Source organism: Prunus dulcis, chromosome 4, assembly GCF_902201215.1.
Source record: "Prunus dulcis chromosome 4, ALMONDv2, whole genome shotgun sequence".
Classification (NCBI taxonomy): Eukaryota; Viridiplantae; Streptophyta; class Magnoliopsida; order Rosales; family Rosaceae; genus Prunus; species Prunus dulcis.
This window is the reverse complement of record NC_047653.1, coordinates 3,763,833-3,789,327: the sequence shown is the minus strand read 5'-3', so window position 1 is coordinate 3,789,327 and position 25,495 is coordinate 3,763,833. Positions and strand designations below refer to the sequence as shown.

Here is a 25,495-nt window from a genome sequence, read left to right as displayed (position 1 = left end):
ATTTAAGTTAAGAATTGGTTACATACTTCTAATCTCGATCGTTGGATTGCATCTAAGAGACTACCAACATACATTTAATGAAAACAATTCGACGATAAATATTAGAAGTATGTAACCAATCCTTAACATAAAATACTTATTGGAGAATCTCCCCCCCTTATCATGTTTTATCACAAACAACACCACAAACACCGACAAGTTCCTTGTCAAAAGCTATGTGGAGAACCTTTTTTTCTTCTTCTTTTTGTTCTTTAATATATAACAAAATTAAAGTGGGTGAGGGGACATTTATAATTGCTGATTCACACATATCACACTCAAAATGTTTCAACATTCTTGACTTATTGGATACTAGCCTCTTCGCACGCGCTTCTGCTCATGCGAGAGGCTTTTTTAAAAAAAATTTCAAAATTTATTTTTAAATTAAAAAAGATAATGGATAGTTGTGTTCCATAAAAAGAGGATCCATTATCTGACTTTTCTTTTAATTTTATATTTTTTTAATATGAAAAAGTGTGAATTTACCATATTATTCTCATTTAATTAATAATTTCAATTCTTAATGTTTGCATTAACGGTATTTTTTAGTATTTTGAATGTTTTAACCATTCTTTTCCTTTTGCTTTATATACATGGATAAATATTAATCAAAGAATATATAAATATAGATTATAAATGAATGGGGATAATTATCTTTATTTATGAAGACCCAAATTGAATATTTAACATTAAAGATTCATGATTAAGACGTAAGGTGGGAAAGATGCATTTTTGTCGTTCATATATGATCTAATAATTGATATTTAAGTTCTCAAATTAGTCATTGTTGCATTAAAAATTTAAAATTGCACCATAATCCAAGCACAAATTAGAAAAAAGCCCAAACAATTAGGTGGACTTTACGACAAGACTAAAGATCCAATGTAAGTCCATTGTTTTAGGCCCATAATCAAGATCTTTAAATCAAATTCCATCGGACGGTCATTAACCTAAGAAGATCATACACCTCAATAGCACACAAACATTTCCCAAAAAAACAGAGCAGCTCGTCAGCTCTGTATCGTTCATAACCCAACCCAGTAGAGACCAAAATGTAAAACACTGGTTGGGTTTCGGAGTTTCAGATCCATAAAGCTTCAAACTCAAAGGCTCGTTAAATCTCGTAGCAATTTGTCTTCTTTTTCAGTTTGATCTCAATTCTTTGCTTTTCTTCAAGGAAACAGAGCCTGAAGAAGAAGAATGGATGCTTTAAGAAAACAAGCCAGTAAGCTTCGAGAGCAGGTCGCAAAACAGCAACAGGTGATTTGCGAACACCCATTTATTTGCTTTAGTATAATTCTCTTGTTCTTCGTTCCTTAGCGCCTAGGCGGCCGCCTAGGCCGATTTTTCGAACACTGTTTTTTTTTTATATCTTTCTTAAGTTGGATAGTTCACTGTTTGGTTACAGAGAAAATGCGGCATGGGCTTTATGCTTGTGTGATTTGCTAAATAAATGAATAGCTTACTAAAGTTGAAGTGATTTCCAGTGGTACCCAGTTCATTATTGGATCGAAATGTAACTGACTGTTGCTGATTTCTGAATGCTCTGTTTGTTTCCTAAGAAGAGATACGAATGATTGGCAGTTAATTGAATTAATCAAATTTGGGTCATTTTAATTTGAAATTGTGCCTGTAATCTTTATAGAACCAAATCAATGGAGCAAATGGGTTTTCTCTGCTGCAGGCTATAGATCAAATGTAATTGGAATTTATGCTTTATTTGTGAAGGTTGAATTCGTTTTTTTAAATCGACCCGAATTTGGTAATTATCTGTACTTTTTTTTATGGCAGAAATTGGTAGTGGTGGATTATTTTGGGAACATACTTTATGTAATTTATAGCATGCTTGATGGTAGTTGAGATACAAGTGTAGAAGATACTACCTTCGGATTGCTTACTTCAAATATTTAAGTTCATTTTGGTGCAAATTCAGCAAATACTGTAGAACTCCATTATGTTTTTCCATGCCTCCGTTCTTGCTGTTTTATGTTTCTGAACTAGTTAGAAATATTCTTCCATCGATTTGTTACTATCAATTGTGAAGTTATATTGTCTTTTTGAATTTCAGGCTGTAATAAAGCAGTTCAGTGGGACTGGTTATGAAAGCTCAGATGTTATGGTAATAGATGAGGTTGAGATGCAGAGACATCAACAGCTAGAGAAACTGTACAGGTCCACTCGTGCAGGAAAGGTACAGATATGACCAAGAGCCATTTTGACATTATACATTAACTTGAAAAGCTCTATTCATTCTATCTTTCTGGTACCAAACTTCTTATATCTGTTAAAATCATTTTCGTCATATTTATTCCCAGGATTTTCAGAAAGAAGTTGTTAGAGCAGCAGAAGTGTTCACAGCCATAGGGTATAAGCATATTGAAGCAGGTAGAAATTTATTATTCATTTAAAATGACATTGGATTATCTAATGGGAAATGTGTATTGAAGTGAAGAACCTAGGAATTTAGCTTCTAACTTCACGTAGTAAATAGAACACATGTAATGCCTTTGTAGTTGCAGTTATTATTTGTAATCTTTTTGTGGTAGTCAGGAACCAAGTTGTCTGAGGATTGTAGCAGATATGGTGCTGAAAACACAAATGATAAAATTTTAGCTAAGGGTGCATCTATATATGGTGATGCTCGTAAGCATGTGGAAAAGGAACAAGAAGACTTCAATAAGCTGCTATCTTCACAGGTTGACTTCTAAGTATAATTTTATTTATGTTTTGCTAATGAAAACATTATTGGATATTTTCTATCATATCTTGTAATTATTAAAACCATTCTGGAAGAAATTAGTTCTTTATCGCACAGCTGGATACATGATTCATCTGCAAACACACACACATCAATTTTATATTACTTTTTTTTCAATGACAAAAGTATTCTGTATTTCTGGCAATTATTTCTCAACCATGGTTTCATTTAAGCATTTGTATGTAAGTTTCTCATCCAAAATTAAAGGAGAAGTGAAGAAAGACTAAGCATTGTAGTCATTTGGTGTTGTGGTGTTGTGGTGCAGGACATGAAGTCTTTCATGAATATTTTTAAAGTACACATGTGTGTGGTTTCAGAATTATATTTTGAAATGTTACTAAGTGGAGTACAATAGACTTACATTTGAATCTTCTGAGTAGCTTGCAACTTCAAATGGACTTTTAATACAATTAAATTTGTATAAGCACATTTCATTAATGAACTAAGATGAAGCATGCAACTTATCATTCTCTTTGTTATTAGATTTTAGATCCGTTAAGAGCAATGATAGCTGGTGCTCCTTTGGAAGATGCTCGCCATCTTGCTCAACGTTATAGTCGAATGAGGCAAGAAGCAGAGACACAGGTAAAACGCATTCCTATCTCATCATGCGTGATAAGATTTGCCTTATAAACTCATTATTGACCATAAGACACAAACAGGCCGTAGAAGTTTCCAGAAGACAAGCACGAGTAAGAGAACTCCCAAATCCTGAAAATGTTGCAAAGCTGCAGGCAGCGGAAGCAAAGATGAAAGAATTAAAAGCAAACATGGCAGTTCTGGGTATAGAAGCTTCAGCTGCATTGGCTGCTGTGGAAGCACAGCAGCAAAGACTGACTTTCCAGAGGCTTGTTGCACTGGTAAGAATGCTCATGATTTTCAGGATATGAGTTTCTGTGTTGAAGATGATAATAATTATGCAGTTATACGCATATTAAGCTTAGCTTTGTTAAGGTTGAAGGAGAAAAGACTTACCATCTGAGAGTGGCTGCCATTCTTGGTGAGGTTGAAGCTGAGGTTAGTTCCACTCAGGATTGTCTTAAAATAAAAAAATTTCCCATTAAAAAAATCTGAACTTATGTCATGGCCTGGATTTTGTGTCAGATGGTTTCAGAGAAACAACGGAAAGAGTCTGCTCCTCCCGTGATTCCACAAGAGAACTCCTCAGAGAAAACAATGTACTTCTTGGCTGAAGTATGCTACTACTTTTTCTAATCTTGGAGGCTTTCTTTTATTTTTCCTAAGGCCCTTAATTCTCTGATTTAAGGCCTCTTTTAGCTATTTCTTGAACTGGCTCCCTCACACACCAGATTTCAGGTACCTCGAAGAATCTGAACTTCTATCTTTGTACTCTTTCAGGCAACACATTCTTTCAGTGCTGCATCAGAGAAGGAACTAAGCTTGTCAGTGGGTGACTATGTTGTTGTACGAAAGGTAACCTCCTCGAGAATCTGACCATGCTGTTGTACTCTTTCAGGCAACACATTCTAAGCTGATTAACCAATGCCTCTTAAATTATGAGTGGACTCCCTCTGTCACTGAGGTTTCTCTGTCATTGCCAAATCTTAGGTTTTTCTTGTTTAAATTTGACTTGTCTAATATTTGTTTGTTCACTGTTCTGAAAAACTTATTATCCAGGTGAGCCCATCAGGATGGTCAGAAGGAGAGTGCAAAGGTAAAGGAGGATGGTTTCCATCAGCCTATGTGGAGAAGCGCCAGCGGCTTCCAGCCAGTGATCTCAGTGCAGAAGTTTACTGAGTCCTGCCCAAGCATTCATCTGGTGGTTAGTTTCGTTTTTTAACAATTCTGTTATCGTCACAAAATGACGAGGATTTGTTGGTCATTGCTGGGGTTTTCATGTTCATGTTTGTCCTTCATGGCATGATGTAGTCAGGACATGCGTGTGCATATTTTATCTTTCAAATTTTCATGGCACAATGCTTTATCATGATTCATGAATGCTATATAAATATGTATTTAATTGACTCGTGTTGTTTCTACAAAATATCATCAGATCATCCTAAATAAAAATTGCAAATGTGTGCCAAAACAAAATGGCTATCGTGAGGAGAGAGGAGGGACTGAGAAAGGAGGATGATCCTCTCCTTCAACAAGACACCATTTTCTTCTTCCTTCTCATATTGAAGGGTTCGTGTGAAATGCCAGTGCCACCGAGGATGCATAAATAAGCACCATCACTGATCTTCATAAGAAAATCATGGCTAAAAGAGAACAATAACTAATATGTCAACAATTATGAATGATTTCGACCCTACAAATAATTTATACATAAATATATGCAATAAAATTTTGAGAAGGCGGTTGTTGGCAATGATCGTAGATCGATGGTAAAAGAATACCAATATGGATATTTGAAATCTAAACAAATATACTGTTACACATAACACTTAAGCTTACACTGTCCAGTGGCATCCATTTATGTGCCACAAAGTTCTGTTATTAAAATTGTGTTTTTTCCTTTTCTGTAAAACCCAAATTCAAACCTTTAAATATAAATAATATATAAAATAAAGCTTTAACAGTAAAGTAAAAATAAAGAAACAAATAATAGATAAGAAAAACTAGTCAAAACTAAGAAAATAAGCCTAGAGTGGTGAAAGCACGTTGAAGACGCTGTCCTAAAGCTTTTATAGACATCCAACACTTGTAACCTCCAGACACATTAAACTAGAAAAATTAAGGCGATGAATAGAAAATAAAAATTGAAAATTAAACAATTGTAACTCCCATAATAAATAAAAGAAAACAGCAAAATATTAAAACAAAAAATAAAACGTTAAAGTTTAAAATCCTTTTTTTTTTTTTTGACGAAAAAATCCTTTCAAATAACAAGAAGTTGTACAGGTACTACACCCATGTTCGTCCAAACAAACCTTAAAACATGTTAAGCTAACACTTTCTCTAATCACACATCCACTGAATGTGTGCCAGAGTCTGTAACACTAGCTAGGATTTTACTCAAGTTCTGGTTATGTACTTGAGCTGGAATGAAGTGCCACCAAAGATGCATAAGCACCATCAGTGATCTTCATTAGAAATTCGTGACTTCCCTTCTCTGCAATCACACCATTCTTCACCACTGCAATTATGTCTGCTCCTTTTATCGTGGTGAGGCGGTGTGCAACAACAACGGTTGTTCTGTTCACAATAACGCTGTCCAATGCATCTTGTACTATGCGTTCGGACTCTGCATCCAGTGCGCTTGTAGCTTCATCAAGTAAAAGGATTTTGGGGTCCTTGAGTATGGCCCTTGCAATGGCGATTCTTTGCTTCTGCCCTCCTGATAACTGAACCCCTCGTTCGCCTACTGAGGTGTCATAGCCTTGAGGCAATGAAGATATGAAGTTGTGTGCGTTTGCTGCTTTGGTGGCTACTATGATCTCTTCCTCAGTAACATCTCCTTGCTTGCCATAAGCGATGTTGTCACGAATGGATTCGTTGAAGAGAACTGGTTCTTGACCAACCAACCCAATCTGCTGCCTCAGCCAGTTCAGCTTGAACTTTTGGATGTCCATTCCATCTAATAGTACATGACCTGAATCAGGATCGTAGAATCTCTCTATGAGGCCTATTACTGTTGACTTCCCACTGCCACTCTCCCCAACCAAAGCAACTGTCTGCAGATGGAATCCGAAGCTAAGCATGCATATAACTCAAAGAAGTAAACAAGATAGACAGAGCCATAACAGAGTGGTGGTGGTAATTACCTTTCCGGAGGGCATTTTCAAACAAATGTCTCTAAATATCTGCACATCTGGACGTGTAGGATACTTAAAGCTGACATGTTCTAGCTCGATTTCTCCAACTAAGGTCGGTAGTGTGGTGCCCTTATCGCTGCTTGAGTCAATCTTTGGCTTGCTCTCTAGAATTTGAAATATTGAAGCAGCTGAGTCCTTGGCTTTGTTGGAGTCAGGAGCCATGCCAGTAGCTTGTGAAACCCCCATTGCTGACATGGTTAGAGCAAAAAAAACCTGCAAGCAACGATTTGTTAGAATTGGAGCAAAAGAACTTGTCAATGAAAGCAAGAGGAAAGGAACAAGCACAGCTAGAATCCGACCTTGAATACTTGTTCAAATGTAGCTTGGCCATGTTTCACAAGAACAGCTCCAACGTAGAAAATTAACGCATTTGTGCAGAACATTAAGAAAAACGAAAATCCGAAACCTGCACCACTTACTACTCCTAACCGTACTCCTTGTTTCATGGGAGCATCACACTTCTTCTGGTATGCATCCATCACCTTCTTCTCAGAACAAAATGATGCAACAGTTCGGATGCTACCGATTGCGTCGTTTGCCACTTGACTGGCTTCTTCATACATAAGCTGCAGATTTTCAAAACATTACATGTACATTCACCACCACATTGTAATTGGAAAAATAAAGAACTCTTGGGGCAAGACTGACCTTGGCATCTGCACTGAACCCTTTAAGAAATTTGGTCTGAAGTGTTCCTTGCAAAATCAACAATGGAGACACAGCTAAAATTAGAAGCGCCAGTTTCCAGTTAGCTGTGAAACCTATAATCAACCCTGCTAAGATTGTTGCTATATTCTGTACAAGCAAGGCTAAGGCATCACCAACAAGACTCTTGAGAGTTGAAGCATCAGAAGATAACCTTGCACCAATGGCACCACTGGAAGCACAAAATATTTCAGTTTGAATATTAATAGTTAAAAGCTCATAAAAATTACTGGTTTTTTTAACACACCTTGAATTTGCAGGGTCGTCAAACCAACTGATTTGTTGGTACACAACCTTCTCGAATGTCAAGGAACGAATCCGCTCTATCAATTTCCCACCTGCAACTCCGAAGAAGAAATTCTGCACCGGAATCACAACCAGAGAAACGCAACCCATACCTACATACACTCCTGCCCACTTTTTGGAGTCCATGCGTAGCTCATTATGGGATTCGTAGAACATCTTAATGGCTTTAGAAAGTAGTAAGCCAAAGACAGGGAAAAGTACTCCATGCCCTGCTGCAGCAATGGCTCCAAGCAGCAAAACTGGAACCTCAGGTTTGTTCAGGGTGGCCAGCCTTCTTATTGAAACTCTTTTACGCTTTTCAAGATCAGCCTTAGTTCTTTCATGATCCTCCTCATCTCCTACTTCAGTCTCTTGGACATTATGTGGACCAGGAATACCAAAGCCAATAGTGAAAGAACGGCGGCTACCTGAGGAACCTCTGCTTAAAGATCTCCCCATTGATGATCTCCGGCTCCCAGAACTGAGCATAGTCCTATCTATATCTAAACTGGTAATGATTGCATCCATGTCAGAGGTTTGTGCATCATTTCCCACACGAGCTCCTTCTTGCAGGCGAATGAGTTGGCTGTAAGCCCCTTCTGGATCTTTCGTCAACTCTTCATGAGTCCCTATAATCAAAGCAATGACAATGTTATCTGGGGGAACAAGTTTTGGTGTAAATTCAAAATCATAGTGCAGGCATGGCCTTACCTTTTTCCACAATTTTCCCTCTATGCACCACTGCTATGCAATCAGCATTCCTAATAGTTGTCAAACGATGTGCAACAACTATGGTTGTCCTATTTGACATCAAGTTCACCAGTGCATCTTGAACAATCTTTTCGGATTCAGCATCCAGGGCGCTTGTTGCTTCATCAAGCAGAAGTATTCTTGGGTTCTTTAAAATGGCTCTTGCAATTGCAATTCTTTGTTTTTGCCCACCGGATAGAGATGTTCCATGCTCACCTACCATCGTGTCGAGACCCTGTGAAGAAAACACAGAATTTTCCATCACATACATCAATCTCTAAACAAGAAAAATGTCAAAGTAGACAAAGCACATGGTTGACAGACCTGAACTTTATTATGAGCATGAAAGACTGCATTAAAAAAGTGGGGTTACCTGGGGAAGCTTATCAATGAACCTTGCTGCATTTGCAAGCTCAGTTGCTCTTCTGATCTCCTCCTCAGTTGCATTCTCCTTCCCATATGCTATGTTCTCCCTTATAGTTGTTGTAAAGAGATTAGGTTCCTGACTAACCAGCCCAATCTTCTCCCGTATTGATTTAAGCTGCAACTTCTTCAAGTCTACACCATCTATAAGTACTTGACCAGCTTCTGGATCATAAAACCTTTCTACTAGGCCGATTACTGTTGACTTCCCACTTCCACTCTGCCCAACCAAAGCAGTGGTTGTTCCACTTGGAACATGCAATGTGAACCCAGCAAAGATCTGCACATCTGGCCTGGCAGGGTACCTGAAATCCACTTCTTTGAGTTCAACCTCACCTTTAATATCTTCCAATACAATTCCACTAGTATCATAGGGATCGATCTTCGGAGTACGTTTGATGGTCTCGAGCATTTTATATGCTGCAGCTTTCCCTGATGCAAATGCATTCAAAGATGGTGGTGTCTGACCCAGAGATCTATGCCAACAAGCCAGAACCAAATGTGTCAGATCGAGAAATCTCATATATACTCTAAACAATGTACATTATCATGCTATTGTATCGTTGAATCGGGGCAGATGGTATACTTACATTCCACCAGTCATGATTGCAAATATAACATTGATGACTTGGCCTCCATTGTATCCATTTTTTATGATCATTTTGGATCCATACCATATGGCAAGCCCATAAGTGCAAAAGATAATAAGCATTAATGTACCAAGTCCAGTTCCTGTGGCTAACCCTTGTTGAACCATGGTATTGTAGGCAATTTTTATCTTCTGGTTGTATTTGTCTATTGCTCTCTTCTCCCCGGTGAAAGATGCAACCTTGCATAGGTTTTTTTGTTTATCAAAGATTAATCAAGACATGCACAATGCAGTTAAATTATTTACTCTGGTGAGTTAAAAGTGACATAACATCAAGGCCTTACTGTTCTAATGGATCCAACTGTTTGTTCCACTATATTGCTAGCTTCTGCATAAGCACACTGTCCGCGGGTTGACATTTTCGAAACGATCATTGACATAGCTCCACCCGCAAGGACCATTGCAGGGATGCAGGACAGCAAGACAACGGTGAGCTGCCAACCTTTGACAAAAGCAATCACAAAGCCACCAATAAAAGTTGAAAGAAGTTGTATGAACTTCCCCACCTGCCACAAATAAACAAATTATTAACAAATCAATCATAGTTAAGAAAACCTGTTAGATGTTTAGACATGAAAATCAAGACTTTAAATGAAGTAGCACCTTTTCCCCCATTGCATCTTGAATGAGAATGGTGTCCCCTGACATCCTCCCAATGATCTCTCCAGTGTTAGTTTCAGTGTCAAAGAAGGCAATGTCCTGCCTTAGTATTGTTTTCAAGTACAAGCCTCGAATTCGAGTGGCTTGTCTTTCTCCTGTCACCATCCAACATGCAACCTCTGCAATATTTCATCGCAAAATGGTAAAATTTAATGAATCCAAACAACTGCATAAATTGAATTAATTAAAGATAATTCACAAACTTACGTATAAATGCTGCAATGCCAGTGCCAATAGCCAAATACACAAACTTTAGCGACACCTGGAAAAAAAAAAAGATACAAGGAGGACAAATTTCAAAATTGGGATGTAGTGTTTGCATGATAAAGGAAGCTCATGAGTTGGGTTTTGTTTGACGCGTATATATAGTGTTTTCAGTAGCTTCCATCAACAACAACACCAACTGGCAAAATGAAATGAAGATGAAACCATAACAACAACAATTAAGGCTAGAAAAAAAAAAAAAGGATCAGCAAACAACCCAAAAAGAAAAAGGAAAAAACCAATAAGAATCTTGATTTTCTTTTATATACACAAAGAAATATTGTTCTTGTTCTTGGGTCGATACAAAAAAATATATATATAACATATGAATAATGCATGTACCTTAGAAACCATGGGGACGATATCGGCAGGATCTGTGGCACCAAAGGTGTTGATGAGATTGCCAAAGATAAGGGCCATGAGAGGCTGTGAGAGTCCATTGCCTGCGGCACATATCGACCCAACTATCATCAAAACAACGTCCAATCGATCTGCAAACGTGAACAGCTTATAGAAGGCAACTCTTTGGTTGTCTTGATCTCCTTTCCCTTTCCCATCAACCTCTCCTCCTCCTCCTCCTTCCATGGCCAGGCTCTCTCTCTCTCTCTCTCTCTCTCTCTATCTGCTTTGTTGTTATCTAATGAGGAGATATGTGAGTGGTACGTGGTTTTTTTTTTTTTTGGAAGTAGGAGGGAGGAGGAGGACGAGAGGTGGAGTTGCACGAGGACAAGTGGTTTATGGACTTCTTATGTGTACATATATCAGAGTCCTACTAATCAGCGGCTACGTTAATTTTCTCTTCTTCCTCACTCTATGCCTATTTTTTTTCAACTTTCCCTTTTTTTCTTTCCTCAATTTAATTTAATAAATATTCATTTTTCACTAAAAAGGTTGTTTTAAGGTGAGAAACTCTTATCGTTTCCATTTAAATTGAGTTTAATAAATAAAACAAAAGCAGTTGAGAACAGCACTTGATGAGGAAAATCCAACTATTGATGTGACAAAAAGCTAAAAACCAAGTACCAGATTTTGTTGAAATGAACTTAAGTGGTTGAGAGACAGGGGAAAGAGTGAAGAAACAACAAGAGAAACAAACTCAGCCACGAAGCCATATACACTTGTCAGAATTAATTAATACTATAATAAGTGTTCATGGCTATTTAGTTTAACGGCATTTAGTTTCCATTTTGTTCAAAAAATTATTGAGTTTATATTTTAAGAAGATTAAGGATTATTTATTTATCGTTTTTATTCTCGTTCTGAATTCAAATATCATATACAATCACATTATGTAACTAATAAAAATATAGATAAATTGCTCAAATGATCCTCAAACTTATACCGAATTTACATTTTGGTTCATCAACTAAATTATTCGTTTAAATGGTCAATTAACTCTATATTATTCGCTCCAGTAGTCCTGCTGTCTAATTTTCTATTAGATTTAACTTAATTTTAGGATAAATAATGATCAATTTGCCCTCATATTTAACAGAATTATTGACAGAATGTAACGGTATGACTAATGGAGCGAATAATATAGAGTTCATGGACCATTTAAACGAATAATTTAATTGAAAGACCAAAATATAAATTGAGTATAAATTTGAAGATCGTTTAAGCAATTTACCCTTAAAATATTGTATGTGTCATCTTGTACATCATTTACTTACAAAAGTTTAGAAGAAAGATTTTTGTTGTCGAACATTATTGACACACACTTGGCTCTCCAAAGAGTTTGTAGTTGGTCCACGAGTAAAGTGGGCCCCACAAACTCTGCTTGAGCCCCTCCCTCGCGCCCCCAAAAACCGAACAATAAATAGCTGCTTCTAGATCATAGAGTAGCCTTTGGTCCATTTCATTTTTATTAGGTGTATGCCAAACTTCGCACCAGAATTGAAAGCGAAATATTAGAAGAAGAAAAAAAGGTTATTAATTGCCACTTAAAAATGATATTATAAAACTAAAAATAGATGTAGAGTGTAATTCAACTACAACTTCGTTAATAAGAGAAATAAAATAAATAAATAAATGGAACCTAAACCAACACGAGTTTGATTTAATTGATAAGGTCCTTGTATTCTGTGTGTGTTCGAGTTTCATTGTCAACAGTTCCGTATTTGTGGGTACTCTATAAATTCGAAAAAGAAAAAAAAGTTTGAAATTTGCCTTAACCCTGAGTGTGGGGGTAGTCTCTCTTCCCCTAAGCTTTTGCTCATTAAAAAAAAAAAAAAAAACCCTAGAACTTTCCTTCTTTCTTTTTTTTCTTTTTCTAACAATAGGTCATTATTGCGGTGCTATCATTTCTTATTACATGCACCATAAATCATGTGTGAACATTATGCTTTTATGCCTTTTTATTTTTTATTTTAATGAATTATCTTTTGATCGTACGTGTTAAAAAAATGGTACCATTAATTCATAGTATGAATCATAAGAGACCTCGATCTATAAGTTAAGACATTTTTCCATTGGACTAGACCTCGTTGACATCATTAAGGTAAATTTAAGTTGCACAATAGCTATGGTTAACACATCCATAAATTAGTGGGGCTGCCGGCAGCCAACATTAATAGAGGAATTAATTTTTGTCAACATTTTTTGTTTTAAACAAAAATGAGGATTATGGGGTTTAAATAGAAAAAAAAAATTTAGAAATTTCCCTTCCCTTTCTTTTGGTTTGGTAAGATTTGGGTTAGTTATACCATGGCCCAATATAAGTAGCGTCACAACTTTCCTATGGCCTGGGCCGGCATTGCATGAGGACTCTATGAATGCGATGGGCCCCAACAAGAGTTTTGCTTGCCGTAGATTTCCGGGCCTGTATTATCAGCACGTGTGTTGTTATATGAATTATGGGAAATATTAAATTTATTAAACATACTTACAAAATTTATTTATTTTTATGGAAAGGGAATTTACACTCATACCACATAAATAATAGTATTATACGCATTGTTGTAATTTTCCACTTGAAAAAAAAGGGTTGAGTTCATTTTCTACCTTAATTAAAATTTCTTGAGATTTTAAGGACAAATCCTTTCATGCTATTTTAATTGGGATGTTGTTGGTAATTAGCTTGGGTATTTTATGAAAAAAAAAAAAAACTAAAAAAATATGTCAGTATGTGACATATGGTTAGTTCTGTCGATTTTACCATCCAGAAAGTGATGTGTGCGTCACATGTGACTCTTGAAAAATAGTGTGCAACGACATCTCGAACATAAAAAATACTCTTTAAGAAGGGACGTGTGGTGTGTGATACACACAATTTTGAAGATGAAAAAAATAGATTGAGTTATGTTATGAATAACACATTGCAATAAAGTTTTGAATGAAGTGGCAAATGCACTGACGGATCTAGTCATGTTTGGGTAGGCAGCTGCCTATTCGAAAATTATCTGAAAATAAAAAAAGGTAGATATGAAGCAATAAGACCAAGGAAAAGAGAAAGGGAAGAAGAAAAAAAAGAGAGAGAGAAGGAATCAACAAGCCAAGGGAAAAGAAGAAAAAAAAAAAAGGGGGGGGAGAGAGGAGAAAGAGGAGGAAGGGACAAAAGTGGCAGGGAGTCACGTGATTAGATATGAGTGATATTGGACTCTATAATTATTTTATATTGAGTAAAATTGTCTGGACACCCAACTTTTTTGTACGCCCTAGCCCAATTTCTTGTACACTAGAGCCTAGATTTTTTTTTGCATTAGATGCTAATTGTTTTTATGTGTATTAATTATTTATTATTTTTATCAAAATGGATTTGATTATTATTTTTCTTTTTTTTCTTATTTGATGGATGTTTATAACATGATGGATGCAATATCAATTTTGTTATTTATATTATTTTAATCAGTGGTGCTATACATGTATCCTAATTTTTAGAAATTTCTCATATCGGTATACCCGTAACCATATCCATGCAACATATAAGTTCTGCTTACTCGAATCCGCCATTGGGCAAATGAGTTCAAATTTGGTTTTTGTTTTTGTTTTTCAATTGTAACAACGCCTATAATCACAGTGGTGTTAGTGTAATTTGGTTGATTATTCCCACGAAGGAAGAAACGAAGTTATTGTGAAGCATCGGTCTAAAACTAAAAGTGTAAAGCGCGGGGCTGGGTTTGTTCTCTACACTTTCATTTTCAAACCAAAACAAAATACCTCGGATTCGCGAACTACAAAAGTACACATAAACAAAGCATTACTCGTTATCAAACCAAACCAAACCAAAGCAAACCCCCCAAAACTTCACTGTCTGCCTCTGGAATCGTGCTATGAAAGCCCATTCTTCTCTCACCCTCCCTTCTCTTAAAACCCGCAAAAACGCCACTTTTTTCTTCTTTCTCTTCTTCATACAAACCACATTTCCCCTCTTTCTCTTTGTTCTACCAGAGACTAGGGTTTAAACATGTCTTCTGCTTCTCACTCCCAAACCCACCTTGGCCATGGCGTTCACCATAATATTCTACTGCACTCGTCTGAGACTTTCCTTGTTCAAAAAGGGTACCTTCTTTAGCTTTCTCTTTTAATCTCTTCTGTTTATTGAGCTGAATGTTTGCTATAAAAGCCCATTTCCCCTGTCTTTTTTGTTTTTTTGTTAGGCCTTCCAAGGTGATTGAGAAAATGCATGGTTTGTTGATAGTGGGCTGTTATGTTTTTGTCAATTTATAAATTTAGTGATCAGATTTCATTTGACATACCTTGTAGGGTTCTTTGATACAGACAGAAGAATAGTCTTTTAAAGTTTCTTTTCTTCTTATGTTCAAATTTCACTTCTCATTTTTCTAGTTTCATATGACAATGCTGATTTTCACTTTCATTTTAGTTCAGCTCATTTTGTTCCCTCGAAATTGTGAGTTTTTAGGAATTTAAGAGAAAAAGATCATGTGGGATCATGTGGGCTTCTTTTAATTGGATCAACCTCCTTTAGGATACCCCCTTTTCCCTTAAGAATTCAATACAATCCTAAAATTAGGTGAGAAACTTTGACCATTGAGGTAATTAGTTCAGAGGAAGAGAGACAGATGTGTCTCCAAAGTCATAACTCTCCCATGTGTTATAGTATTCTAGATGGGGAAGATATCACGAGGACGAGGAGAGAGAGGGAGAGCGAGAGGAGGGAGATTATGAGATGATGCACGCATGTGGGGTGTTCCTTTGTGTTCTAAGAAAGAAGTAACATGAAGAGTTAGTATGAAAATTTTACGGATATCTGTTGCAACCACTTTGGTTATCTTTTGCAAATGTGCGTACGACGTTTATCAAATTAATCTGTGGTTTTGGTTCAGTTCTAAAAGTTTAAGGACAAGGGCTAGTAGATGTCAATGTAGTTTTTGTCTGTGTTGATATTGGATTTCAAATTCTGAAAATTCTCAAGGTGAGCTTAGAGGCACATTTAGCCTTTCAATATTGAGACCTGTAGACATATATCTGTATAAAAGACTATTCATATGTACCTTGTTGATATGAAAGCCCATGCATTTGTATCTTATTGTTGGAGTGGGCTTAAGGGTACAAGGGCACATGCATCTGTACATATGCCATGATCAAGGGGAAAATAGTACAAGAAAGAGAGATGATTCAAGCCATAACATAACAGTTGGGAGACATGGGCTTAGCCAAGTTGGCTAGAGTGGATGTGCTCCCCACTCTGCACTTCACCCGAGTTTGAATCCTCCTCCGCGCAGTTTAGATTAGATTAGAGTATCGCTTGTATACAATTTTCTGTCATATTTATTGATGCCTTTTTTCTTTGTATTTCCTAAGTGGCTGGTTATTTGGGCCTAATAGAATGGGGTCAATGTTTTGAACTAGTTTGGTTCTGTTTTTGTAGTTTGTTTTTGGTTTATTCTTGGGCCAAAGCAATAATCTCCACTGGTGTGCCATTACTTGAACTATACTCGTGAGATACCTCAAAACCTATTGCTTGAGTGCAATGCATTCTAACTATGGTGTGCTGACAAATAAACAACCATCAAATTTTTAGGTCGTGTGTTGCTGGTTCTTTGGAGTATTGTTTCACTTACACTTGTTGTATTTGATCAGTTGTAGGTTCAGAGACAGAGATGGTTGCTCCGAGGAATGCGCTCCCTTCCAACATTGTACATGAAAGATTTTCCTTCTTTTAAGGTACTGTTGGGTTTATGTATTTGAAATACATAAGAGGGTTTGGAAGTGGGGAATGAAGCCAGTTGGTCCGTGTAGCATAGTTAGAATTGTAATAAATAGAATTTTAATATTTTTTTGGATAATATACTTTTCTGCTGCAATTTCAAGTTTTATTGTCGTTTTATTTTACATGCAGAAAGCCACATGCCATTTTATACTGTGCAATGGAAATACTGTGTTTTACGTACTGTGAATTATATTACAAAAGAACCTAGAACCCTGTCTAGAACTTAGAACCTAGAACGCCTGCACTCCCTTGGACGACCCTCAGGAAATCGCTTCAGATCAGAGCAATAGTTGTAAATCATGAAGTACTTTTGAACCCACCTCAGTCTTCTACGACTATTTGCATCCAGCCCTTGAGTCTGCCAAGCATTATTTTTATTATTTGCACATGAAGATGAGCCCTTTGACCAAACACAAGCATTAGCTTTGAAGTTTCTGTAGAAGGCTGTGAAAGGAGCTTTGGACCAGTCTGTTTTCACTAGGCCACCTTTTGTAGCCCATTGGTCTGCGTTCCACAGGCTTGAGTATAGCTTCATGGGTTGTCTCTTGGGAAATGGAACCCCATACGATTCTCCATTGTCGAACACTCTTATGGGGATATTGTCCACCAAGAATCTGCATTGAAAATGCCAAAAAGGGTAGCAATCAGCATGTCATTATAGAATCGAGAAACTGCTAGAGATGTGTTCGACAATGTGATAGCAGCATGTAAGAACGAGAATCTGATAGAGATGTGATCGACAAATGTGACAATAATTAACATGTTATGAGAAAAAGGAGGAATTGAGGGAGATGTGATACACAATGGGATTTTCAATATTTAGTAATGATATGCAACTGTCTTACATTATACGCTGAGGGTTCCAAAGAAAAGAGTAGGTGTGAAAATCTTTTGTTGGGTCGAACCAGAGGTAGAATTGTTGCTCTCTGTCCGCTTTCCCTTGAGTGTACACATTTGTATGCACAATATAAGGGTCTCCACTCAAGTTCCCCAAGAACTCAAAATCAATCTCATCGCGGTTTGGCCCTTCTGAAGACAACTGCAAGGGGTCCCAAAAATGAAAACACAATCACAAGTTCCATAATCACTCATTAATAAGTTGTTTTACTGCTTTCTTAAACACTAATTGAAAAGGGTAATCTTTGTTTTGGCTAATAAACAAACTCACATAGTAAGCGGTGACGGTTCCGGCAGAGTTTCCAGCAACAAGCTTGAGCTGCATGTCGATTCTGCCAAAGAGGTATTGTCTCTTGGATTGGAAGCCAGAACCAGAGGCCTGGTCCAGTGAAAGCGTCAGAAGGCTACCTCCACTGAGTATTTTTGCACGATGGTCACCCCATATTAGGTCAAAATCTTGGTAGAAGTTGCCAGCTGAAGAGGCGGCCATAAAAGAGCAGAGAAAGAGAGAGATCAAGATCAAGTTTGGAGCCATGTTTGATAAGTTTGTGTGTTTTTTTGAGTATCTGAGTGGAGAGAGCAGCTTAGATATATAAAGAAGTGTGTGGATGAATGTCTTTTTCTGGCTATATATCTGGGCTAATGTTGCCCGAGGAATAATATTTGATAGATGAATCTGATGTATATATGTTTCTGTTTGTGTAGATTATATATACAGTACATATTAGAGAGATGTAGATTAGAGATATTGTGTAAGGGACGCGTGTGGTTTTAGAACACAAAAGAAGTCACCCAAGCAGTACAGAAGAGAATGAGCTGGCTCTAGCTAATTTAGCAATCTTCTCAAAGTTGTGACCGGCCATGTGTTGGCATTAGGCAATGGTATAAAAAGGATATGGCTTTGCTTCAAATTTATGTGTGTGAAGACAAATTAATAACCTTTTTTTACCTCTCAATTGGCACTGGGTTCGGCTGAAATTCTCATATGCGATAACTGTTAATTGTTGATGTATAAATTATTGATGCATAACTGTTAATTACTCGTTGATGCAAATGAGTTTTATTGTCGCTAACAGGGCTCTTAACTAAAGTATAGGTTGCTGGGTCTTACTTTTCTCCACTAATTAATCCGTTATTAGAGCGATCGCCTTGAAGCTTTTAAACAAAGCATGCGTTCTGGTGGCAATTTTAATTTATATAATTGCATGATTTGGCTGCGTTTTCTTAGAAAGGAAATTCCATATTCCTTCTAGAGAGCTTTTTTCATTTTGGTCAAATATTCCTTAGAGCTTCGAAAAAAGGGATAGGACGATCACTTCAGATTTGAGCTAAGCAACCCCAAAATCGAGAATGCACGTGAGTTGCATAACTTGCATTGTGTCAATACGAAGTATCTTTTTAAAGTTGGGGCTCGTTTGGGAATTTTTTTAAGGAAATAGTTTTGTTTATAAGTGCTTTTATTATAAATTTTTTAAGTGTTTTTTGGAAAATTATTTGGGAATGTTTTTTCAGAAAGCGCTTCTATGACTTAAAAATGCTTTATGAACTTGAATGCTAAACGATGTCAGAACCATTTTTAGTGGTAAAAAAACGCTTTTAACCATTTCAAAAACACTCCCAAAAAACAGGCCTTAAGTCATTGGACTTGAGTCAAAGGATAGGCTAGGCTATATATGCGCAGGGCCAAACCACATATACATGCTCACTTATGGGCTTTTAGGTTTCTGGCTAAGCTGCGGTCATGTGACTTATAAGTTGGGCTGCTGTCCTGTAAATTCCATGCATCGCCTTTTCTTAATCAATGAAGTTTTGAACGCCCAAGTTAGATGATCCAATCTTGTTTTCTTTCTCTTTTTCTTTTTCTTATATACATATAATTATAACTTTCTTTTGTTTTTCTTGTGGGGTTTGAAATAGCTAGAATAATACTGTAGCCTAATCCTTCCTCTCCATTCCTATCCAAAAGAAGCAATGCTCCGCGTGCTGCTAAGCTTTATATTATTTTCTTTTCAGAAAGTGGGGTTTGACTGTTGCGCTTGCGCTTCAAAGTCTTAATCTGGAATTTCTGCCGTTGTTTGGTTATTGTAAGGACTCGACCTAAATAAATATCAAGCCCAAATAAAGTTGAGGCACTTCCACCACTTATTTCTCATCGTCTAATATGCCATTTCCATGCCTCTAAACATTGAATTGATCATATTTCGAAGGCTAGCTGCCAAGTTTTACTATTACTAAGTTGAAGGGCGTAATCATGCCACTTGCAAATTTACTTTTTGTCAATGCGATATTAAACTAGTCTAACGTAACAAGAAGGGTATCGAATCACATGTAAATGACAGATACACTGTTTTCGCCAATAAATAAAATATTAAGAAAAGTGACAAATATAAAATTTAGAGATGCATTATCTCATCATGAAGCTAGTCAAATTGGAATATAATTCTTATCCAAATGTATTATCTCATTTAATCTTCCATATTAAACCACAAGTGGTATCCAACAATATCTTTTATTTGGTCTGAATCAGAATCTATTAAACCCAATGGTTATACTATGATCTCACACTTCCACCACCATTTGACCGTTCAAGTCCAAGATTTTCATATATATATGATCTCTGTGATCAAGATTTTTGTTTTGTTTTTGTGTTTTCTGCCAATGACATTTCAAATCCTCCACATGGTTTGACCAATGCTAGGATACATGCATATAGTAAGAATTCGTATACTAAGTCAAAAATGCTATGAATGAGGTTAGTTCAGAATTGCATCAGCTTTAATTACTTTAGTCAATTCAAATAATTAATGAACCTCACAGTACATCCATGTGCTCTTATCTTTTAGATTTGTCCAGTGAAAAAGAATCTTGACTTGCAGATCAGAGGTTTCAGATTCGAATTCCCACAGCATCATAGTTGTGTGAGTGAAAAATCCACATCCCCTTTAATTTAGACTATCACTTATACTATAAAAATAAAAAATAAAAAAAAGATTTGTCCACCAGCAAATATTCTATATATGTATCCCTTCGGGCTATCCAAAAGGAACAGGCTTATAAAAGTGGCTATCGCCCACAATATAGTAGTGCCCTGACCTTGAATGTAATGAAATTAATATGAATTCAATGGTTGAATTCAGATCATAACTTATGCTGTGACTTCTTTAGATAGACTTTGATATCATATCATAGTGTAATCTTTTAAGTGTATGTTTCGGAGGTCTTAGGCGGTCGCCTTCCCTGGTTATGCCTAAGGCCTCCTCTACTCTAACTTTGTAAAATACTTAAATCTTTTGTCGTATAATATGTCAAAACCAACAGAAATTTTTCTGTCATGCGCACGAATTTTGAACAAGTCCTGCTATAGTTAATCAATTAGTGGGTTATTAGTTAGCTTGCCGTGAAGGTATATCAGATCATCATTACCACCATTAATATGGTTTGTATCAACACAAATTAGTCAAAGCACGTGTAGATTTCACCTAAAAATTAGATTCCATTACACGGCCATTCAATCAGTTCAAACTGTTTTAAGAGATTTACCACTTCTAATTGGATTTTCTTTTTTTACTTTATGTAGTAACTTTGATCATCAGTTCTGTATTATTGTCGTTTATGACTAATGCCTTGACTAACAACCATTATAATTACTTTCCAGGAGTTAATGAAACATGTATGTCACTCAACCATCATCCTTATTAGCATGCATGCATGGTATGTGTATGTATGCATGCATATCAAGATGACTGGGTGAAAATTTTCCATCACTGATGACGATCGTTCCCATTATTTAAGTGAATTGAACATGTCCGCCCAATTAATTCATGATTAGCTTGTCTTAATCAGAAACGTGCTCTTAAAATACTAAACAATGAATTAATATTCAATTGGTACTCATAGTCAGACAACGTGTAAACAGTTTGCCGTAAACTATTACATGAGAGATATTCAAGAGTCAAATTACAGGTATCAGCTTTTATAGGAAAAAAAATGGATCATTAAGCACGTTTTTATTATCCGGCAGATTAAACAATTCATTTCGTAAGTTCTGATTGAAAGAAACATCCATTAGGATCCATTACGCAACCTCCAAACTTGTTTTTAAATGTAGAAAATTGTGCATATAATTGTTAATGACACATATGATAGATAGTGTTGATCAGTAGAAGAACAGTCGAGTTAAAACCTGACATGTACACCTAAGAAAAATTATTCTCATTGATTTTATTAGATGTATGCAATCTTTTTCCAAGTGTTCTGAGTTGTAATAATAATAATGTTTAAAATATCTCGGGGCTCTCTATCCGTTGTCACTTGATTTTGAGTTGGATGCTAACATTCTAATATAGTATCGAAGCTACCTCCACATGGAAGACACAACGGTCCATCCCTTCCGTGTACAAATTTGTTTTCCTAGATTATATTGCAAAGAGATAAGGGAGGGCTAGCAGTCGACTGATGATAATACAGTTTGGTTTCATGATTCATGAGTGTTGCTAGACTAGAGTAACTGATCACCAGCTAACCATAATGATGAAACATGTATGCCAATTTGGTCAAAATTCATCTATATATCTAAAAGGATTGTTCCCTGCAATTTTAACGCATTCATCAAATTTTTACGGAGCTCTGAAATCGATTTTGCATCCACGAATTTTGTGGGATACTGGAAATGCACTCAAAATAACCTTTCCAACCATTTCTGTACTATTTTTGGGTCTAAATTTGACAAAAACAAAAGCGAACTCTTGTACTTTTTTTTCATAACAAATTTTGACATTAATTAGATCGATCTCTTAAAATCCTTAATGGATATATTATCTCATCTGGGTGGTTGAATTACTTGAGTTCATCAATGGATTCATGAACATATGCTCTTATTTTTTAGAAGAAGCAAAGTGCATTATTCCTTCCTAAAAAATTACTCATCAAATGCATATCCTCTCACTTTCAATCTTTGAAGTTTTAATATCACTACACTTTACATATCTTCCTTCAAGATACTTCTATTTTGACATATATATATATATATATATCTCGTAACTTTTCTAGGGTTTCAATATAAAGGTGTTAATTAATCACAAACTTAAGTTAAAGTTGTAGAGAGAAATATTACTGCAATTTTGTATTACAAATATTTTGTCAATTGATCTCCATATAATTACTATATTCTAGTACTGCTTTGTGTAGCAGGACAGGAGTACAACATAGCAACATGCATGAAACTAGAGGAGATGTTAATTCACATATGTCTGCCTGAAAATCTGCAGATAGAAAAATGAGCCTAAACCTAGTATATTTACGGTTTTGCCATCCATTTTCTGCCTATATAAACCTAGTGCACAGGTAGCCATAAATTTACACTTGAGCTATCACTAATCATATAAGAAATAAGAAATGGCATCAATATCGCAGCTACCAGCAGGCTTTGAGAGCTCCAATTCACTCTTGAGCGTCCTGGAAATCACCAAACAGCCCCTCACTTCAGTCCCAGAATGTTATGCTCGTACCGTGGAACAAGAACCAGCTTCATCTCTCTTTGATGGTCATAAGGGCACCTTCCCATCCATCCCCTCCATTGACATGACCAAATTAGTTGAGGCAGAAGCCTCAGACTTTGCAGATCAACTGGAAAAACTGCACTCAACTTGCAAAGACTGGGGCATCTTTGAGGTCTGTATTCGAAGTATCTCAAATTTCTTAGACCCTGGTATACACTTTAATTATTATATATTTGGTTCATATTTATATATCTCATTAATGGCAATAGAGTAATTGGAGTGAAATATATATAATAATCAATCTTGCATGTTGTATTTGTTTTCTACAGTTGGTGAACCATGGAGTTAGCCCTACGCTGTTGGAGAAGCTGAAGCAGGAGATTGAAGAATTCTTTAAGCTTCCCTTGGAAGAGAAAATGAAATATAAGATCAGGCCAGGTGAAGTTGAAGGCTATGGATCCGTAGTCAACACCAAAGACCAAAAGCTTGACTGGGGTGACAGGGTCTACATGATAACCAACCCTATTCATCGAAGAAAGCCTTATCTCTTCCCAGAGCTCCCTTCATCCCTCAGGTACTCTCTCTCACACACACTAAAAGATCTCGTATATACACAATCGTGTTCTCTCACATTCAAACGCTCAGATATCCGAGAAAAGTTATATACAACTGTTGTATGCAAGAATTTATATCTCCATGTGTATGCATCAAGTGCACATGCACTTAAACTTTTGATTCTTTGAGTTGACTTTTTTAATGGCATGTGCTAGGAATACCTTGGATTCATACTTGCTGGAAGTGGATCAGCTGGCCATGAGACTTCTTGGGTTTATGGGGAAGGCTCTGAAGATAGAGATGAGAGAGATAGAGGAGATGTTTGACGATGGGATGAGGTCAGTGAGGATGACATACTATCCTCCATGCCCACAACCAGAGCAGGTGATAGGGCTCTCACCTCACTCAGATGCAACTGGGATCACTATCCTCAACCAGCTTAATGGAGTTGATGGTCTCCAAATCAAAAAAGATGGGGTTTGGATGCCTGTCAACTTCCAAAAAGATGCCTTTGTTGTGAATGTAGGGGACAGCTTTGAGGTTTGTCGTATTCTTATCTTCTTCATCCTTCTTTCTTCTACCGATCAATCGACCAAAATAATTAATTAAAGAGGAAAATAACTAAAGCAAAGGTGGTACATTGAACGTCTCTAATAGTCAAAGTTTGGAGAAACCCCAACTAATAGTTAAAGTGCATTTGGGCACAAATCCTCTCTCCATTGGAAGTGGGATTCAAATACAAGAGGGAGAATTGTTTTTATAGTCACGCGAGTTACAAATCCCTTGCATCCTCATGTTTTATAAATCATATGCGTAAATAACACTATAGTATGAAAAAGAATAATAATAAAAATTAATTTATTACTATACTTTATGTATTGAAGGTGTGTAAGTGTTTGTAGATTCTGAGCAATGGAGTGTACCACAGCATTGAGCACAGGGCAATGGTGAATTCAGAGAAGGAAAGGTTGTCAGTTGCAATGTTCATAAACCCTAAGTTTGAGGCAGAGATTGGGCCTGCGAGAAGCTTGATAACCCCACAAAACCCACCACTCTTCAAAACAGTTGGGATGGAGAAGTACGTCAATGATTTCTTCTCCCGCTATAAGCTTGATGGAAAGTCATACTTGGATCAAATGAAAATCTAAAACCCTTGATTAATATATGGCCGATCGATCGATCCATATGATCAAATCATATACATATAATATATTGTGTAAAAATATATCACTGCATGGTGTGGGAATAAAGTTGTGCATATAATGCACGGCAGCATGTGCTTAGCGTTCTTTTTGTATATATGAGGCATCAACGCTATAGCTTCAATAAAAACATATCAATCTATGTCACAGACAGATGGTATGTTATGTGTGGAGTACATTGCCAATGTTTCAAACACTGGCTAGATCCCTATTTTGTATATTCTGTATAATCCTTTGTATGAAAGGAAATATGAAATGTGTGGTTGTTTTAAGTGATGAATTATCGTGTATCTTTTTATATACTAGAAACCATTAATGTACACATGCTATGTATGTTCGAAAGTATTCTACATCAAAAGATGAAAGCTTAGTTTAGGAGCTTAAAAGATCTTGACCATCCTCATCCATTAGCAATTTACCTTACAAGATCTTGCTCACATTCTAATATGGTATTAGAACGGGCTAACCATGCCCCCACATGCTCACAATTGTTTGACACATATTGTCGAGTTGAAATGAAACATAACCAAACTTGAGAATAGTGTGTGTATGAGAAATTCCTATGGCACCTTGGTAATGTGTGTGTGAGAAATCCCCCTCCCCTCGAAGAAAAGATACCGTAATAGAGACTATATAGAACCAATTAGCTTCACACAAAAAAATAACAAATTACCTATAAAAAATTTATAAAAATATAAATAGATATAAAATGTGAAGGAAAAAAATGTTAACATGAATACATTTATATAGCCCATTCTCCTGAGAAGTTTGGGCCCTTTTGGACTTTACTTAATTTTGGATTTGAGCTGTGGGCCCAAAGCCCACAACCTGAGCTACTGATCACGTGATGGTTTAACAC

General features: G+C 36.5%; 4 protein-coding genes across 5 annotated transcripts; 2 read left to right on the top strand and 2 right to left on the bottom strand.

Moving 5' to 3' along the window:
• Positions 1-918: 918 nt before the first annotated feature.
• On the top strand, positions 919-4,782 carry LOC117626442 (SH3 domain-containing protein 3). Its single transcript, XM_034358141.1, has 10 exons — positions 919-1,299; positions 2,108-2,230; positions 2,355-2,424; positions 2,590-2,735; positions 3,281-3,382; positions 3,460-3,657; positions 3,752-3,814; positions 3,902-3,991; positions 4,157-4,231; positions 4,436-4,782. The coding sequence occupies exons 1-10, from the start codon at positions 1,240-1,242 to the stop codon at positions 4,553-4,555; spliced, it is 1,047 nt and encodes a 348-aa protein (XP_034214032.1). The 5' UTR covers positions 919-1,239; the 3' UTR covers positions 4,556-4,782.
• Positions 4,783-5,587: 805 nt separating this feature from the next.
• LOC117624461 (ABC transporter B family member 9) lies at positions 5,588-11,012 on the bottom strand. Of its 2 annotated transcripts, XM_034355719.1 has the most exons (12): positions 10,655-11,001; positions 10,256-10,310; positions 9,992-10,167; positions 9,673-9,894; positions 9,330-9,568; positions 8,690-9,215; positions 8,278-8,551; positions 7,529-8,195; positions 7,225-7,453; positions 6,876-7,142; positions 6,526-6,789; positions 5,588-6,435 (listed from the first exon to the last, which is right to left on the bottom strand). In XM_034355719.1, exons 1-12 carry the CDS (start codon positions 10,895-10,897, stop codon positions 5,788-5,790), a joined length of 3,810 nt encoding a protein of 1,269 aa, XP_034211610.1. In that variant the 5' UTR covers positions 10,898-11,001; the 3' UTR covers positions 5,588-5,787. The 2 variants fall into 2 exon arrangements, with proteins under 2 accessions (XP_034211610.1, XP_034211611.1); XM_034355720.1 differs by lacking the exon at positions 5,588-6,435 and having other exon boundaries at positions 6,616-6,788; positions 6,874-7,142; positions 10,655-11,012.
• A 5,520-nt stretch (positions 11,013-16,532) lies between these two features.
• On the bottom strand, positions 16,533-18,087 carry LOC117624232 (xyloglucan endotransglucosylase/hydrolase 2-like; the record flags this gene model as incomplete). The annotated part of the gene is made up of 3 exons (XM_034355379.1): positions 16,533-17,098; positions 17,330-17,523; positions 17,653-18,087. Coding segments are annotated over 3 exons (1,020 nt in total), but the record flags the coding sequence as incomplete, so codon positions are not given.
• Positions 18,088-22,775: 4,688 nt separating this feature from the next.
• LOC117624794 (protein SRG1-like) lies at positions 22,776-24,582 on the top strand. The gene is made up of 4 exons (XM_034356246.1): positions 22,776-23,051; positions 23,209-23,453; positions 23,650-23,974; positions 24,337-24,582. The coding sequence occupies exons 1-4, from the start codon at positions 22,776-22,778 to the stop codon at positions 24,580-24,582; spliced, it is 1,092 nt and encodes a 363-aa protein (XP_034212137.1).
• Positions 24,583-25,495: the final 913 nt, after the last annotated feature.